This window comes from Pistacia vera, unplaced genomic scaffold (assembly GCF_008641045.1).
Source record: "Pistacia vera cultivar Batoury unplaced genomic scaffold, PisVer_v2 Contig190, whole genome shotgun sequence".
In the NCBI taxonomy this organism is placed as follows: Eukaryota; Viridiplantae; Streptophyta; class Magnoliopsida; order Sapindales; family Anacardiaceae; genus Pistacia; species Pistacia vera.
The window spans coordinates 2,569,758-2,589,197 of record NW_022195991.1 but is presented as its reverse complement, the minus strand read 5'-3'; the positions used below and the strand labels follow the sequence as shown (position 1 = coordinate 2,589,197).

The 19,440-nt window shown below is 34.4% G+C and overlaps 1 protein-coding gene and 1 long non-coding RNA gene across 2 annotated transcripts; both read left to right on the top strand.

Moving 5' to 3' along the window:
- Window positions 1-9,142: 9,142 nt before the first annotated feature.
- Window positions 9,143-10,558, top strand: LOC116127219. Its single transcript, XR_004127593.1, has 2 exons — window positions 9,143-9,291; window positions 10,192-10,558. It is a non-coding gene; the product is annotated as an uncharacterized LOC116127219 (long non-coding RNA).
- A 4,323-nt stretch (window positions 10,559-14,881) lies between these two features.
- LOC116127364 (transcription termination factor MTERF5, chloroplastic-like) lies at window positions 14,882-15,664 on the top strand. The gene has a single exon (XM_031413009.1). The coding sequence runs from the start codon at window positions 14,882-14,884 to the stop codon at window positions 15,662-15,664; it is 783 nt and encodes a 260-aa protein (XP_031268869.1).
- The last annotated feature ends 3,776 nt before the right edge of the window (window positions 15,665-19,440 follow it).

Here is a 19,440-nt window from a genome sequence, read left to right as displayed (position 1 = left end):
GAAGTAATTTGCCCTATGATTGTTATCACTCATTACAAGAGAAAAATGTGTTTATATACTAGATTTAAAAGACTAAAACCTAGCATTACAAGGATTCCTATTCCTAAGCCCAAACCCAATAAAGAATTAATAACTTAAAGAAATCTTTTAGCTGTTATACATGGAAAAAGCCCAAAACCGCCTACTAGGTTTAAAAGACCCTTAAATGCGTTTACATGACACATTAATGTTGAAGTAGTCGACAACTCCAACAATTTTGACATAAATCCCATTGCAAGGGAAGTCGTTGCTAAATGTGGTGGCTTACCAACTGCAACTGTGACAATAGGAAGAGCAATGAAGAATAATGACACTATACCTTATTGGAATTTATTATTAAATTTAATGAAATGAGATGTGGTGGTGTAAGTTAAGGAGTTGAAAAAAGAAAGGTTAGTGGATTAATGGAGGAGGTTTTAGAGTTGGAAAGTGATAAGGTAGTGGAATTCAATGTTTTATCCCACCTTGAGTAGTATAAAAAAGTGTTCTTCCTCTCATTTCATACACACCAAAAAATTGAGAGCTCTTTCAAGCTCTTATTTTCTCTCTAGTTTTTAAGGTTTTCTTTTGTTGGAGTTAAGGCTTAATTCAGTTTGTTAGAATAGAAGAATGGTGTTTCTCTTGCTATTCATCTGTCATTGTATCTTGGGAAACAGTCGCTGCTCAAATCCTTGTGCATCCGTGCGAAGGAGACGAATCTATTTTAAGGAAACCGTGTGTTACACAAGTCTCGACATTGATCCTAAGGTTGTATTTCCGGATCTCTTCTTGTCATTTTGAAGGATTTCTTATACGTGATCATGTTATTGGTATTGTTAATTTTATTGTATTGTCATTTTATTTTATTGACATTTAATTCTATTGTTTTTATATTCAATAGATTTATTATTTGTGGTTACTAATATAATAGTTGACTATTTTATAACAATCTTAAAACATACTTGATTTTATTAGTAACCGTATTGGTTTTTGATATTCCCAAAGGTTGTCGTCCTTGTGCAGTAAAAGTGTGGTGGTGAAATTTGAATAGTATGATTTAGAGAAATTCTGTCTAAGGAGACTGGAGTTTAAGAGGGACCGTCTGTGACTCCTCTGGTGTTTCCTGGGAATTATTTATTTACTACTATTCAAAAATTCACATAGTAATTTTTTGGTTTGGATTTTTCAAAAAATGACACCTGAATCAAACCTCGATGATGTGTCCACCCAAGTTTTGGCTCCCACTCCAACTCATGTGGCATCGGTCTCTGATTCCTATGAATCATGAGGAAAAATCAGAAAAATTCGGTAGAATGCATTTCAAGAGGTGGCAATAAAAGATGTTTTTCTATCTAATCACCTTGAATCTTGCGAGATTCTTGACTAAGGATGCTCCTACACTCAAAGAAGATGAGCATGATGTTTAAGTTATCAGTGTTGTTGATGCTTGGAAAAATTTTGAATTTTTGTGCCGAAATTATGTCATGAATCTAATTGATTTTACATGAAATTCATTCTGAAGGGATGGTGCTAAGTGAAACTTCCAAGTAGCTGCTATTATTGAGAAGCTACCTTTTGCATGGAAAGATTTCAAGAACTATCTTACGCACAAGCGAAAGGAGATGAACTTTAAAGAACTCATTGTTAGACTTCGGATTGAAGAAGACAACAAAAGTTCTGAAAAAAGAGGGTTTATTCCTACAGAATCAAAAACAAATGTTGTGGAGCATGGTCAGAGTTCTAATTTTAAGAACATGTGGAAAAAGGCCAAGTTGGGGTTGAAAGGAGGCATCTCTAAGAAGCCAAAAAATTCCAAGGCAATTCTTAGAGGATATTCCAAAGTGACCAAAGCCTATGCTAGCAATCTGCATTCATTGTGATAATCAATATGCAACTGGAAGGGCATAGAGCAATATGTATAATGGTAAGTCTAGACATATACGTCGTTGACATAATACCATTAGACAACTACTCTCAACGGGAATGATCTATATTGATTATGTGAAGTCAAAAGATAATTTAGTGGATCTGCCAACCAAAGGGTTAAATAGAGAGATTGTTGAAAAATCATTGAGAGGAATGGGACTAAAGCTCATGAAATAATAAGTCGATATAATGAAAACTCAACCTAATTGACTGGAGACCCAAAGATTTAGGTTCAAAGAGACAACTTAATTATAAAGACTTAGATAGATCACTGTGAGAGTTACTCTCAGTCCGTTCCTTTGATTAAATGAAACAGTGATGCCCGTAAGGAATAAGGTTAAGCAAAAGCTTTTAATAATTCTTATGCGTCGAGTTTCGGAGCAGAGTAATGCGGGTTACTCTCAAAGAGATAACCTATGTGAGAAAGAAGTAAGGTCGCTTCTAAATGGAATTGTATAGGGCTCAATTCTCAAGAACTTCTCGTAGAACGAAGGGTATGTTCATGGCCAAAAAGAACATAATAATGAGAACTAAATAATGTCAGGGAGGATTTTTGTGTGAACTATGTCATCATTTACATAAATGACAAATTAGTTCAAGGACATCATGTCTACTAATCAGTCAGTAAAGTAAACATAATTTCACAAAGGAAGGTTCAAAGGGTAACACCTATCTATCCTATACAAATCCAACCGTTTAAACTCCATCATTGCATCTTGTGTCTAGATCTGTCTATTTCATTCATGTGGGGGATTGTTGGAATTTTTTATTAAATTGAATGAAATGAGATGTGGTGGTGTAAGTTAAGGAGTTGAAAGATGAAAGGTTAGTGGATTAATGGAGAAGGTTTTAGAGTTGGAAAATGAAAAGGCGGTGGAATTCAATGTTTTGTCTCGCCTTAAGTAGTATAAAAAAGTGTTTTTTCTCTCATTTCAAACACCAAAAAATTGAGAGCTCTTTCAATCTCTTATTTTTTCTCTAGCTTTTAAGGTTTTATTTTGTTGGAGTTAAGGCTTAATTCAATTCGTTAGAATAGAAGAGTAGTGCTTCTTTTGCTATTCATCTATCATTATATCCTAAGAAATAGTAGCTGCTCAAATCCTTGTGCACCCGAGTGAAGGAGGCGAATCTGTTTTAAGGAAACTGTGTTACACAGGCCTCGACATTCATCCTAAGGTTATATTTCTGGATCTCTTCCTATCACTCTGAAGGATTTCTCACACGTGATCACGTTGTTGGTATTGTTAATTTTATTGTATTGTCATTTTATTTTATTAATATTTAATTATATTGTTTTTATATTCAATAGATATATTATTTACGGTTACTAATATAATAGTTAGATTATTTTATAACATCAGGACGGTTGACTTGTTTGTAATCGCTACTGTAAGAAACCTTGAGATTCTTAGCCTTTCAGAGCCTGATATCAAAGAGATTCTTGCATACTTAACTCAATTAAGGCCATTTGATTTAATGAAGGGTAAACAGTTTACATCAATATCATACCGTGATATAACTCCTCTTAATTAGAAGAATTGTGCATGGGACATCGTTTTATGCATTGGGAACAATTTAGACCTGGCAAACGGGCGGGTTGGGCCGGATAGATACGGGTAAAACGGGTATAAGTAGACGGGTAAAATCAAAAATACGTATGATTCGTATCTGCTTGTACGGGTGCGGGTGGTCCCGCAGTTTACCTGCAAAAAAATGATTTTTTTTTTTCTAATTTTTGTTATTCCTTTTTCAAACATAAAATGTATATTGTATTAATTCAACAAGGACCCACTAAAATATACAATAATTTAATAAATTGTTGCTAAATGGGCAGTAGATATGCAGTAGATTATGACCACCAGTAAACAAAGAACTAGACATATATTGGTCAGAAATTAGTATTGAATTTTTGTGATGATAACTCCAAGGATAGAGCTGGTTATCTGGTGTTGGCGGTATGTGAACTTGGTAAGTAGAATATTCCAAGTTGCTGATTTCACTTTCAGAGTCGAGATCGTCTATGGAGGCACTGAGGTGATGAATTGTGGGTCTCTTCTTGCCATTGCTTGTCGTTGTCTCTCTTCAGCCATAAAAAAGATGGAAACTTGAGAATGTATAACAAAACTTGAGGCGACGACGGCGTGAGAGAGATTGTGAGATTCAGAGCTGCTTTACGTCGTCGGTGTGAGAGTGAAATAGTTTCAATTTCAGAGATTGTGAGATTCAGCCTGAAAGTGAGAGAGTTTCAGTTTGAGAGATTGTGATTTGTGAGATTCAGCCTGAGAGTGAGAGAGTTTCAGTCACTCGTCGTCGGCGTGAGAGAGAGAGTTTTAGTCGATTTTTTTTTAACAACATTGTTCACTTTAGGCTTAGGGTTTTGTTTTTGCAATTTTTTTAATTTATGTTTTTTTTTTTTTTTTTTAAATTAAAATGCGGATATCTGTGGGCATTACCCGGCCCATTTGCTTTTTTTATAGGCGAGCCGGGTATGGGTAAACTTCATATGGATAATTTATGCTATTACCCGTACCCATCCGTTTGGATTGCCCGCGGGTCCGGGTACCACTTTGCCAGGTCTAATTGGAATGCTGAATTACTGAAAGCAATACTGGGGGGGTTTTCTGTTATATTTTCGATAGCGGAGGGAGAAATAATTTAAATAAATCTTTGGGGGGAAATGTAATAAATCCTTAAAGTCATATATAATTTAGTCTTTTAAGGGTATCTTTATTGATGCTCTTTATTTTGAAAAGTATCTTTCATATAAATAAAGAGTATTTTTATTCATTTTAAAATATAAAGAATACAATTTTTATTCAAATCCAATAGACTTTTTAAATTTAATGAAGATGCTCTTTATTTTTAAGAAAATGACTTAATGAGAGGGAGCATTAATAAATAAAATGTATAGAAACTTGTAGTTTATTAATTAAAATAATAATAGAGAGTAAAAGTCAAACCCACTCTCTAATTTATATTTTAAAGATAAAAAGTCTATTGAACTTTTATTTTTATGAATAGATCATATAAAGAGTCATTTAAAAATGCTTTAACGCATTGTCGTTTATGTACTTAACATGGTTCCTTCAATTCAAAAGTTTGCGCAATATGTTGACATATGGAAAAATGAGATATGTTGCCTTTGCTAGAGCCGTGATATTATTATGTTGCCTTTCCCAGGAAGATTACAGTTTATGGCAATATCATATTTCCTTACAAGGTTATTGAAATTTTGTATTAAATAAACTGTACATTTATATAATAACATACAACACCTCAATACCAATAATTCAATTTAATTGAATACAATTATTTTCTCTCAAATATATCTTTCGAGTATACTCTAATTCTATTTGATTGTAAATACGAACATAAGTAATACTACACTAACAACTTATTTTCATAAACTTTCTCTTACAATACTGATGTGTCAGATCGCAATTGATCAATCACAATTTTTTAAGTGGGACTCAAGTAGGACTTATTATAACTTGGCCAATTGTGAGATGTGAGAGAAAATTTGTGAGAAGAAATTATGGGTGTAATATTTTCCTACGAACGTTGGCGTCTCAAACGTTGAAGTTAGTTTAGCCAAGTAAGTACAAAGTTCATTATGTTTCATTTTTTGTGTAAAAAGAACACATCTGTCTCTCATCAACTCAACAACTCATCTGGGTTTTTCTCAAAACACATTTTTGATTGTTAGATTTCTTTAATCAGCTAATCAAAATGAACAAAGTCAGTCATTGACGGTCACATGCTTGATAAACTCATGTGGGTTGTTTTTAGAATATGCTATTTCTGTTTCTAAGAATCTTAAATTGAGGAACACAGAAATAGCGGACTCAGTTCTTAGGCTTCTCAGTAGCCATGGTTTTAGTAACACCTACATCTCTAAAGTTGTGAGGGGACCTCCAGATCTCATTTCTTATGATGCTGAAAAACCCTTTTGCCCAAGATTGAATATTTCCGTTCTATAAGGGGTTTCGGGTAATGAACTTGTAAAGATCATAACTATCTGTCCAGGTCTATTAACTTGGAGTTTAAAGAGTCTTCTTGTTCCCAATTACAATTTCCTCAAGAATGTTGTCGTTCATGATGAAAAAATTGTTAGATTTTTGAAGCGCAGGCCATGGGTACTTTTACAAGATTCAAGGAGTAAAATTTTTGCTCCAAATATAGCCCTCGAAAGATACTAAAGTGCCTCAATCCCGAATCCTTATTTGGTGCTAGTAGTCCATCTCCAGCATGCTGTGAACATTCTAAGTTTTGCAAAATTGTCTATGAGGTTAAGGAAATTGGATTCAATCCCACCAAAACCTCGTTTCTTCTAGCAGTTGAAGCGCTTAAACAAATGAAGTAATCGGTCTGGGAATATAAAATTTAGGTTTATAGTAGGTGGGGTTGGTCCAAGGATGAGATTTTTGCTGCATTTAGAAGGCATCCACATTTTATGCTAATATCTAAGAAGAAGATTATTACTGAAACAATCTAGAAAGTAATACAAAATCAAGCAAGTAAACAATCTCAAATATCAAATTAGTAAATTGAAAGAAAACACATGTAATTTACCCTGGTTGGTTCACCTAAAATCTGTGTCACGTTCAATAGAGTCAATACTATTAGAATATTGTCTCACTTCTCTCGTAAAAATGATTGTGTTTGCTTATAATTTGCTATATCACTCGTATAAGAGAACAATAAGTTTATATACTAGATTTAATGAGAAAAACCTAATATTACTAAGATCCATTTTCTTAAGTCCAAATGCAATTAGAAATTTAGGCTTCGTTTGGTTGGATTTTGGGAATACTGCTTTTAGTATTCCCAAAAAAGTTAAACAGTAAAATACCAAAAAACTCACAATATTATTCAACTTTATTCAACATTTTTTAAACCCCCTAAATTTGTTAATTTAATTAAATACCCCTAAATATTTTTAATGTTTTTGTTATGGCGACTCCGGCCACCCTCCGGCGGTGGTGGCCGGCTGTCCGTATTTGAGGGTAGATTGGGGGTATTTTTGTTAACTTTTAATGTTTTATTATAAGGGGTGTTTTGTAAAAAAACAAACATAGGGGGTATTTTACAATTTGTAAATCCTACATCGTAATACCCGTCCAATTCAACTTTTTTTTTTAACTTTTTTCAAAAAACTTTTCCCAAAAACACAAAATTGTGAACCAAACGGAGCCTTAATTACTTAGAGAAATACTATAGCTGCTTTTCGTGGAATAGGTCTCAATTGCCTACAAAATGCATCTACCTCACCCCTTATTGTTGAAGTGGTCGACATCTCTAACAATTATAAGAGCAATGGACTTCCCTGTGAACAAAATGGGTTGCTTGTCACAAAATATTTACAAATCGCCAACTGTTCTCTTCTTCAGATTAGAAAGGAGGATTGCTCCGAGGTGTTTTATTATTCATGTTATGCTATCATATGGATTGATCAAAGAAGATATATGTCCAGCCACTTACTTAAACCCTGTAGAGAGCAAATTTATGGAGAAGTATGTAACCAAATTTCAGGAAGAAGCTCCTCAGTTACTAAATGTATATCAGGGAAAAACTGATTTTCTGGATGTCAGTCCTGGATTTCAGAGGTATGTGAAATGAAACAAGCTTAACATGTTGATCCGTGATTCAACATAAAATTTTGTGTTTCCCTCAGCTGCTAATTTCAATTATTTAGATTTACCATATTTTAGATTCGTATTTCGCGTAAGCTAGGAAAATATTTTGACATGATATTTGCAAACATTAAGTTATATAAGTTGTGAATGACTAAACGTAAATCTCATCATTCATACTATTTGCAAATGAAATTAAAAAAAAAAAGAAAAAAAAAAGAAAAAAGAAAAGAAAAAGAAGCAAATATTGAAGTGTTGTTGTTTTGGAATATCTCCAGGTATGAACTGAATGCTTCTATTTCCAAAAAGTAATAGCATTTGTTAACTTCCATGAAATTCATTTTATGATCTTAGTTCTGATGGAGGAACGAAAATAAAAAGTTTTCTCCTAGCCCAATTTTTTTTCAGATTTCCAGAAGCCTGAGCTGCAACCACAGGAACCATTAAAGCATTCCTTTGATCCTTGTAAGAAAAATAAATGATGTATCCATTTCTTAGCAATTGAAGAAAGTTCACATTTTTAATCACATGGATTCTCCTCTACTGCAACCATTCAAATTAGTTGATGTTTTTGCAGACATTGACCCATGAAATCACATTAAATTTTCCTTAAGGTAAGATCAATGACATAATCCTAAACCTGACGTTTGATGTAATAACATATTTATTTAAAGTTTCTGAAATAACAGAAATTATACTAAGGTTAAGTTTCAAGTGTTCAAAAAATCGTAAGATAAAAATTTGGTACATATCCATTTAACTTAAAGAATGTAAGTTTTAACTGCAGTCTACAAGTTCACGATTGGTACAAGATGTTTGTTATCTCAGAAACTTCAAGAGTAAACCTTGTGGATAAATATTTTTAACTCTTAAAATATCATCGCCACTGTGAGTGAGGAGTGGTACTTAGGATATATTGTACGGAAACTAACTTATATTTTATACATTTGTCTATCTCCTTCTATATGCTCTTGTAGAGAATAAAGGAAAGGTTTTGAAGCGGTATACGTATTGATTTTGAAGGTTTTTTTATTCTAAAGGAAGAAATCAAGTTTGTCCCGGGCTAATTTTGTCTTTCAACCTGAGATGACACAAAACATGAAAAGGTAACACTCAATTTATCAGCCTTCATAGAATCAAGTCCAAAGAAACATAATTGCAAGACATTTTTGTTTTAGAAATATGGAATGAGTTTTTGCTTTAATTTAATGGAGACTCGAGAAGGAGGAAGAAAGAAGAGCTTCCATAAAGGAGATAGTATTGCATAACAAATATCATTTCCAACGTTTTTACCACACTCTCTCAATATGTGAGACTTGACTTGTATATCTTGATGGAATGCAGCTCAAGGATTGGCATTGGATGCATGATTCCCTTAAATTATTTGTTTTTCAGCACAGGAAAATTAATTAGAAACCTAGATCTGAAAAATGGGATTAATTGGATCAAGTTATAGATCGGTCATGAATGGTGAACCGAGTCAAGTATAAGACCGAAACAGACCCGAAACCGACCCTTTTTCGAAAAACAAATTTTTGGGTCCGTTTTCTATGGGGTCACGTAAATAACTTAATATACAGACTCCACTAGTCAACATTACAAAACAATGGCGGCTCAGAATTGAACTTTGAAGGCTCATATTCAGCTTCAGCCTTCGTTGTCTTGGCATTGGCAGTTTGAATTGAAGAAGTTTCCGAATGCAGTTTAAAGTTGAGTAAGTTAAGTTCATTATGTTTCGTTTTCTTTGTAGACAAAAACAAAAGTAATTGCTGATAGGGATTTTGCTCTGAACTCAAACTACTCAACTGGGTTTTTCTCTAAAATAAATTTTCCCTCTAGGTTTCTTTCATCATCTTCGCATTTAGGGAAGGGATCGTTAAAAACTAAACAATGTAACAGGAAGAGTCTTTTACAGTTTCTTACTTGATAAACTCATGTGGGTGTCTTTAAAATCTGCTGTTTCTGCTTCTAAGTATCTTCAATTGAAGACACACTGAAAGAGCGGACTCAGTCCTTAGGTTTCTCAGCGACCATGGTTCTTCCAAATCCCAGATCTCTAGTGTGTAGAGGATGCCCACGAGTCATTCAAATTGTTCCTGAAAAGATACTTTCGCCCAAGATTGAGTTTTTCCGTTCTATAGGGTTTCAAGTAGTGAACTAGCAATGATCATAGCAAAGAGTCCAACATTGTTTCTATGAGTTTAAAGAATCATCTTCCCCCAATTATAATTTCCTCAAGAATGTTGTAATTCTGACGAAAAAGTTGTCAAAGTTTTGAAGGGCATGCTATGGCTATTTTTAATGGACTTAAGGATTAAAAATTTTGGTCCAAATATAGCTCTTTTGAAAGATATTGGTATGCCTCATCTCGAATTTCTGTTTGGTACTAAATTCCCCAGCGCAGCATGTTCCAAACATTCTAAATTTTGCAAGGTTGTCAATCAGGTTAAGGAAATGGGATTTAATCCCACCCAAACTGTGTTTGTTAAGGCAATTGGAGTAATTAACCATTTGAAGGAATCGGTTTGGGAATCTAAGTTTAAGGTTTATAGGAGGTGTGGTTTGTCCGAGATAACACTCCTGCTGCTTTTAGAGGAATCCATGTTGTATGCAGGTATCCGAGGAGAAGATTACCAGTTATGCACTTCCTTATGAACAAAATGGGTTGGCTGTCGCGAGATATTTCCAAATTGCCAAGTTCTCAATTACAGCTTGGAGAAGAGGGTTGCTCCCAGGTGTTTGGTTATTCAGGTTCTGCTTTCCAAAGGATTGATCAAAGAATATATACCATAGCACTTACTAAGAATTGGGGAGAGCAAATTTATTGAGAATATGTAACCAAATTTCAAGAAGAAGTTCCTGAGTTATTTGATGTATATCAGGGCAAAATCCATCTTCTGGATGCCTCCTCTGGATTTCAGAGGCATGTGAAATGAACAGGTTTAACTTTTGATGTTCAATATAAAACTTTTTGTTTTTTATGGTATTCGCTAATCTAAGCTATTTTTGATTTACCAAGTGTTGGATCTGTATGTCTTTTACGCTAGGATGAATGTTTTGACATACATCTTAAAACATTAAGCTATGAAATTGTTGTAAATGACTAAACATGAACTCAAGATTCATACTGTGCCCAAATGAAAATGAGAAAAGCCATGTTGGAATGTCAATGTTCTTGGAATATAACTAGATTGTTCTGCTTCCTTTCTCACTGAATGACTTCTGTTTCTGCTTCCAAAATATATTACCATTCACTTGACTGTACATGAAATTTGTTTAATAGTCATTTACAGTCTCATACATTATAAACACGTGGGTTGCCTTTAAATCTGCTGTTTTCTGCTTGCAGTTCTTTCAATTGGAGAACACTGAAAGAGTGGACTCAGTCCTTAGGTTTCTCAGCGACCATGGTTTCACTAAAACCTAGATCTTTAAAGTTGTGAGAGATACCCGCAAGTCATTTCAAGTGATCCCCAAAGACACTTTTGCCCAAGATTGAGTTTTTCTGTTCTATAGGGGTTTCAAGTAGTGAAGTAGCAAAGATCATAGCAAGAGTCCATCATTGTTATGTAGGAGTTTAATAATCATCTATCCCCATTACAATTTACTCAAAGAATGTTGTCATTCATGACGAAAATATGTCAGTTTCGACGTGCATGCAATGGCTAATTTTACTGGAAATAAGGAGTAAATTTTGGTCCAAATATAGCTCTTTTGAAAGAAACTGTGTGCCTCAATCTCGAATTTCCTTTTTGGTGACTAATATCCCGAACGCAGCATGTTACAAACATTCTAAATTTTGCTTAAACCTTACAGAGAGCAAATTTATTATAATACTCGATTTCAGAAAAAGTTCCTCAGTTTGTTGGATGTATGGAGCAAAATTGATTTCCTGGAAGTGAATCCTGAATTTCAGAGGTCTGCAAAATGAAAGAGTTCACAAAAAAAACTCTCTTGTGAAGGTGTTTCTAATTTCTAAATTTAGTTTTACTGAAGGGAAAATTGATTTACGTGTATACTTCTTAGGCTAAATTTGTTCTCTTGAGTCTAGTATGAAATTTGTTCTATGATCATATATATCAGATTCAGTGGGTCTTCACAAGTTTTATACTGAATAATTTATCGTAAGATTGTTGGTAGTGTCAAAAAACTCTTGAAAATTCAAGATTTCAGTCCAGTTGTAATCCATCAACATACCACACAATGCAAGTAGCTCGAGCAGTTGACTGTTTGATGATAATTTACCATTTAAAAGTTGGCACTGATTTTTCATAATTTATATATTCACTGGATTAAATATTAAAACTGACTGACTTGTCATCATAAACCTAGGATTCATCATGAAATGCAACGTAAACTTTATCTGTATCAAACATTATGTCAATCTCATACAATTTTTTATTAAAATAAAAAATAATATATCTTTGTTAGTATACATTAATGTCCTCAATTAAGAAGCAATGTACATCTGAAATGTGTAAAGTAGGTGAAGATTTTGATGTTTAATCTGGTTAATTAATGACAGTTTCAAGAATACCCATATTAATTATACTGAATGTCTATATATCTACCCTTCTATGTTTTGTACATCTCGCTTTTATTACTAATGTAAAGACTTTCGCTTGATCTAATAATAATAAAAAATTTAACATCTACACAACATTGAATATATCTATTATTAATAATACAAAATAACTTAAACCAATAGCATACAGACAGTTGCAGCAATTACAGCCTAAACCAATAACATTCTGACACTTGCAACAATTATAGAGCAAATGGGTTATATAGATTGTATCACAAATCAATGTATGCATATGATGTATATATAATAAATTTAATAATTACAGATTACGTAAAATGTGAAAATTAATAAATTTTCATTAACTTATTATAAAGATGATTCAATAACTTTGCGGTATTCTAAGTTTTTTGTTTTTGGGAGAGAGTGTCTATATATATATAAAATAAATTTCGATCATCCTCAATGCAAATTATATATTCCGTATGCTGAGTGATTCTTCAAATGTGCTACATGTTAGTGCTTCCAAGAGATGCTAATATAACTAAAATATTTTTGCAGTATGCACATCAAATTAATTCGGACCTAACCAAAAACCACACACACACACACACACACACACACACAAAAAAAAAAAAAAAAAAATTAAAGTTAACATATTTTCCCACCCAAGGTTAGGCCTAGAACACTTTCAAATCCGAAAAGTTTTTAAAAGACACTTTTCCACCCACTCATAGTTAACTTTAACTAAAAAAGGATATAAATTACAAAGAGTAAATGATTTTTTTCTTAATAAATTTTTTTCACCCACAGACTTTTAAAATATCATTTTACTATCAATATATTATGTTTTTTGATCTTGAATCGTTGCGACCCTACACCACAACTATTCTCTTCCCCGTATTACTTACAAAACCCTAAACCCTATTTTCACGACCTTGTCAATCGCTGGCAATCAAGCGATTAGGTTTGCATAACTGCCTCTCCCAAGTCAAATTCTGATCAATCCAACCATCAATCCAACATTCTACCATAAAAAGACTTATCGTCTCTCTCTTCAAAATCCCTAATAGCTTGGATTGGGTTTGCTCTTTGTTCGCCGTCGAAATATAAATTTGGATATTAAAATAGTATTTAAAAGTCTATAGGTGAGAAGTGTTATTAAACCCTATTTGAGTGGGAAAAATGGTTAACTCTTTGCATGTTTCCATTTCATTAAATACTTGTATGTATTAATCTTGATGATTGAAGTACAAGAGAGAGATCAAATCGTCCTTTTTTGGAGTGTTTCCATTTCCAACTTGTTTTGATCATTACAAGTTGTATTCAAGTACATCCCTCCATTTACTGAAAGGAAATTATCTGATGTTGATCCAAAAATGGGGTTAAAATTAGATCCAGTATAGATCGGATCGAAATGCTGAACCAATTTTCGTTGGTTTAGTCTTCCTGAACCACCCGAACCCAACCCTTTTTTTATTTAAAAAAATTATTGTCAGTTTTCTATGGGTCACAAATACTTACGCTCTGTTTGGCTTAGTATTTTTATCCTATTCTGGATCCTATTCTCCAAAAATGTTTGCCATTATTCCAGAAATATACCCTATTTTTTAATTATTTTAGACCCCATAAAGTTATAATTTCACTAATACCCCTGAAAAAAAAGTTAAAAATTAACAAAAACACCCCCATCAACCCAACTTGTCAGATTCGGCAACCACGTCGGTGATAGCGAATCTGACAGACCTAACTTCGACCAGAAATGGCGTAATTTCACCGATGTGGCCTTTTCGGCAATCACGGACTGGCCGAAAAAGCCAGTCTGCCGTCAGCGACGGCCAAGATGCGTCATGCAAACGCGCACATCTGGCCGCGCGTCGTTTGGTCTTTCCGCCGTCGAGCCATAACAGACCGTAGATCTGCGTCGCAAAAAGAGCCAAAAGGCCATAACGACGTGTTACGGCAAGATCCGACCGGTCTGTGCGTAACGAAATTTTCTGGCAGATTCCAAGTGGTGGCCGAAATCTGACACTGTAGGTGGTGGGGGTGTTTTTGTCATTTTATATGTTGGGTCTTTAATTAAATTAGTAAACTAAGAGCTTTTTTCATAAATTTTTAAATTTACTTCAATATCCCTTTTTCAAACCCATATTATCCCCAAAATCCTATCCAAATACTAAACCAACACACCTTTAATGTACACTCCCCACAAGCGCTGGGTCAACATTACAAACGATGCGGCTCAGAATTGAACGTTGAAGGCTCTGTATACAGCTTCAGCATAGTAGTCTTGGCATTGGCAGTTTGAATTGAAGAAGTTTCCGGAATGCATTTAAAGTTGAGTAAGTTAAGTTATCATTTTTCGTTTTCTTTGTAAAACAACAATAAAGTAATTGCGGATAGGATTTTTCTCTGAATCTCACAACTCTCAACGTGGGTTTTTCTCAAATAAATTTTCCCTCTTAGGTTTCTTTCATCATCTTCGCATTTAGAAGAGATCGTTAACTAAACAAACTGAACAGGAAGAGTCTTTTACTTTCTTAACTTAATAACTCTGTGGGTTCTTTAAAATCTGCTGTTTCTGCTTCAAAGTATCTTCAATTGAAGAACACTGAAAGAGCGGACTCAGTCCTTAGGTTTCTCAGCGCCCATGTTTCTCCAAATCCCAGATCTCTAAGGTTGTGGAGGGATGGCCACGAGTCATTCTAATTGATCTGAAAAGACACTTTCGCCCAAGATTGAGTTTTTTCGTTCTATAGGGTTTCCAGGTATTGACCTAGCAATGATCATAGCAAGGAGTCCAACATTGTTATGTAGGAGTTTAAAGAATCATCTTATCCCCAATTACAATTTCCTCAAGAATGTTGTCATTCATGACGAAAAAATTGTCAAAGTTTTGAAGAACATGCTATGGCTATTTTCACTAAAGAGTAAAAACTTTGGTCCAAATATAGCTGTTTTGAAAGATATCGGTGTGCCTCAATCTCAAATTTCTTTTCTTGTGACTAATATGCCACGCGCAGCATATTCCAAACATTATAAATTTTGCAAGGTTGTCAATCGGGTTAAGGAAATGGGATTTAATCCCACACAAACTGTGTTTGTTATGGCAGTTGGAGTAATCAACCAATTGAAGGAATCGGTTTGGGAATCTAAGTTTGAGGTTTATAGGAGGCGGGGTTGGTCCGAGGATGAGACTCTCGCTGCTTTTAGAAGGCATCCCTGTTGTATGCAAATATCTGAGGAGAAGATTACAAAAGTTATGGACTTCCTTGTGAACAAAATGGGTTGGCTGTCGCGAGATATTTCTAAATGGCCAGAAGTTTTCACTTACAGCTTGGAGAAGAGGATTGTTCCAAGGTGTTTTGTAATTCAAGTTCTGCTATCCAAAGGTCTGATCAGAGAATATAAATCTCCATTAGCTTACTTGAAACTTACAGAGAGCAAATTTATTGAGAAGTATATAACTCGATTTCAGGAAAAAGTACCTCAGTTGTTGGATGTGTTTGGAGGAAAAATTGATTTCCTGGATATATATCATGAATTTCAGAGGTCTGGAAAATGAAAGAGTTCACATAAAACTTTCTCTTTGCTAAAGGGTGTTTCTAATTTCTAAATTTTAGTTTTACTGAAGGGAAAATTGATTTACATGTATACTTCTTAGGTCTAAATTTGTTTTCTTGAGTCTAGCATGAAATTTGTTCTATGATCATATAATATCAGTGGGTCTTCACCAGTTTTATACTGAATAATTTATCGTAAGATTGTTGGTAGTGTCAAAAAACTGAGAGGAATTCAAACTTGAGAGAAGTTTTACATACTACTATCAAACTAGTATTGTTATTTGTTAGCCACGGACCGCAGGGCTTACCCTATTTTGGAAGTCTTGTTCGGGGTTAGGGGACTAGTGGAGGTACCTATTTTGGAAGTCTTGTTCGGGGTTAGGGGACTAGTGGAGGTACGCGTAAGCTGATCTAAACACTCTTTAAACCAAAAAAAGAAAAATTCAGGTTGTTTAGGAAATTTTTTGTCTCCGACTGTTTTGTTACAAACAAGTTAAACACATTATGACATATCTGCATCAATGAAATAGTACAACTATTTGGCTGTTTTCTGCCACAGTGATCCCATCATCTGCACCACTTTGGTTGTGACTTGCTCATTGATGCCGACTTCAAGGAACCAAAACAAATGTTCTTAAGCATTTAGCTATTGACGGGTGTTTGTAAGTTATGATTTTTATGACATCCATATGATTATATCATAGGAAAACAATCTTTGATGTTGCAATTCAAAGTTCATTGGAAATGTGATAGATTCCTCCATGAAGTTTTCATATTGCATTTAGGAAGCTTCCTCCATTTTTTTTGTAGAGAATAATAGGAGAGGTTTTTGCAGTGGTATATTTATTTGATTTGAAGGGCTCGTGATTGCAAAATAACCAAATTACTCTTGATGTCGGAGAAAAAAATTGGACCATTATGTGAAGCTGAGGAAACTATCTTCACCAACTCTCTTCTTCAATGCATAACTGTTCCAACGATATACAGATATATCGTTGTTATTCAGTGGAGATCTTCAAGGAGGAGGAAGAAAATGAAAGATATAGTGTTGCGATAAAAAGATTACGGCGTGACTGGTCCATTTTTTCATGGCGAATGTCTCTTTCTTCATTGCTGGATTCATGAGCTGCCTTCAGCACCACCGTTGCATCCACATCTGCCACCATCTCATTCGCAAGCTTTAGTACCACCAAATGACCAGAGGTTCTCACATTCAGCTTACAGAGGAGGATTGCTCCAAAGTGTTTGTAATTCAAGTTTGGCTATTCAAGAAGGAAGAACATGAAAGAGATAGTGTAGAGTAAAAAAGATTACAATATTTGATCCTTTTGAAGTGAGAGATTTATCAACTTAAAAAAGAACACAGAATATATAATATAGCGGTCTAAAATAAATCTAACATAACAAGGCACATTAATGCCATAACATATTAAAAAATACACAGTAATGATAAAAAAAAATGCCGCATGCATAATAACCCTTGGAGAGATATCAAACTTTCTTACGCTTAAGCCACATAATTTGTCGGTTTTGTTGCTTTAGTGCAACAAACATCTCTCTGTTCTTCCTTTCAGTTAAAATATCTGCAGCTTTCATAAATAACTCCTCATCATTAACAATTTCAGGCATTCCTTCAAAGATTTGCATCACTTCCTCAATGCTACAACCGGGCTTATCTTTCCCCTTGATAATTTTTGGTGCTATCTTATCCAAAAGGACATCGAATTGTGGAGATACCTCAACTCCAACTCCAGTTTCTTTTGGAACTTCTTGCATATTTTCTCCTGGTATAAAAAGATTAGAATTAACCCCAACTCCTATACCTTTTTGAGACTTCTTGACTCCTTTTTACTTGTGTAGAAATGTTAGTATTGACTCCAACTCCCTTTGAAACTTCTTGTTTCTTTTCCCCTTGTGTGGACACATTAGCATTATCTCCAACTCCTTTTGAAACTTCTTTTCTCTTTTTCTACTTCCGTGGAAGCGGTACTATTAACTCCAACTCCAATCCCTTTTGCAACCTCTTTTCTCTTCTGTTCACATAAAGGAATCAGTCCTCACTCCAACTCCAATTCCCTTGGAGACTATTTCTCTCTTGTTTCCTTGTGTAGGTGTAGTACTCACACCAAATCCAACTATTTTTGAAACCGTTTGTCTCTTGTCTCCTTGTGTAGAAACATTTGTATCAACTCCAACTCCAACTCCTTTTGAAACCATTTGTCTCTTGTTTACAAGAGCAGAAACAATAGTATTAGATCCAATTCCTTCTGAAACTTTTCGTCCCATTTTTCCTTGTCTAGAAACATCAGAATTATCAGAAGAAATGTCGTCATCAGTCATGCTCAATTCCTCATCCATGCTCTTAAGCATTACAGCCATAACCGCAGGAACCAGTAACAGAAGAAATTCATCCTCACTTTCATAATCACTGTCACTGTCACTAAAAATCATTCTGTAAAAGTAAAACATAATAAAAACTCCAAATTTTCAAATCAGTCATTCAAATTGAAGACAACAAAGTAGACAGTTAACTGTGCAAACACCATTTAATAAACACATAGATGACATCCATAGAAAAGAAAAGAAAGTGCACTGGTCAGAGAGAGAGACTCGCAACTCTCCGATGGCTAAAAGTATAAGAGCACATTAAAACCCCCAATATTCCAGATGGCGTACTCGAAACTCAAATTTTAGTTTTTCACTTGTAAATGACTTGGTGAAAAACTTTTAAGATGTTTCAACTTTCAATTGTGAAGGTCTCTCTACCCAGTACTGTTAATAATGTATTTTAAGTTGCTTATCATTTTGTGTGAGGCAATATCAGATAGAGAGCAGGGAGAGTATTTAGCATAAAAGGAAGAGGAGAAAATCTAATGTATTCACAGGAATTTGGAGATACAATCATCAAGATAAGCCAACTCTTGGATGACCATAAAGCAGGCCCGGTTTCAATCCCATATTCAATTCTCCAGGTATGTGGTTGCCTCACGGGGTCCAGTACAGAGCCCAGTTCTTCATGGCCATCAGCTGACAAGAAGCCACGAGTTTCATTCTTCCCACAGTTTGTAAGATTCAGCAAGGAAATTCTGGGTTCCCCAGAAATGTAAAAATTCAATCTTTTAATACTAAAGGCAAACCCCATAGTCAAATATCTATACACAAGAACCCTAAGACTACCTGAGAGAATGCCTTCGGCGTGAAGAAAAAGGGCTTCAGAGGTAGACATAAGCAGAATGAGGAAATTTAACTCTCCGGACATTCCAAGTTTGCATTTAAAAAACAAGACCCTGAAAATATTTTTGAATTTTTTAATTTAAAAAAGCTGACGTGACACACTTAGGATTCATTAAACATGTAAAATGGATTAAACTGAAAAGATTTAAACATATGTGGGTAAAATCATAATTAACAAAAGTTTATTTAAATTTTGAAATTTGAAAACAAGCCCCCACCCTTCAAAATCACTTAATCGAGCCATATACCCAAAAAAAGACCGACAAACACTATTCGTTTTTCTGTGATTTCCAGCGACTATAGTACCTTAATTCTGGCAAATTTTCAATCCTAAAACTTCCTTACACAAAACTATAGATGACATTCACAAAGAGGAGGAAAACCCAACCCCATTCCGAATCCTAGACTCCAGCGGCATAAGAACAAAGAGAAGAATCAGAAAACAGTTCTGAAGAGGAGGACGCCGGCGAGAATTCAAGCGAGGAGGAGGATGCTAGTGAATTACTTGTTTTTTTGAATTGGATGAGAAAATGGATTGATTTGT

Coding starts and splice junctions, on each gene's coding strand:
- LOC116127364 (XM_031413009.1), top strand. CDS start 14,882: ATGATCATAGCAAGGAGTCCAACATTGTTATGTAGGAGTTTAAAGAAT.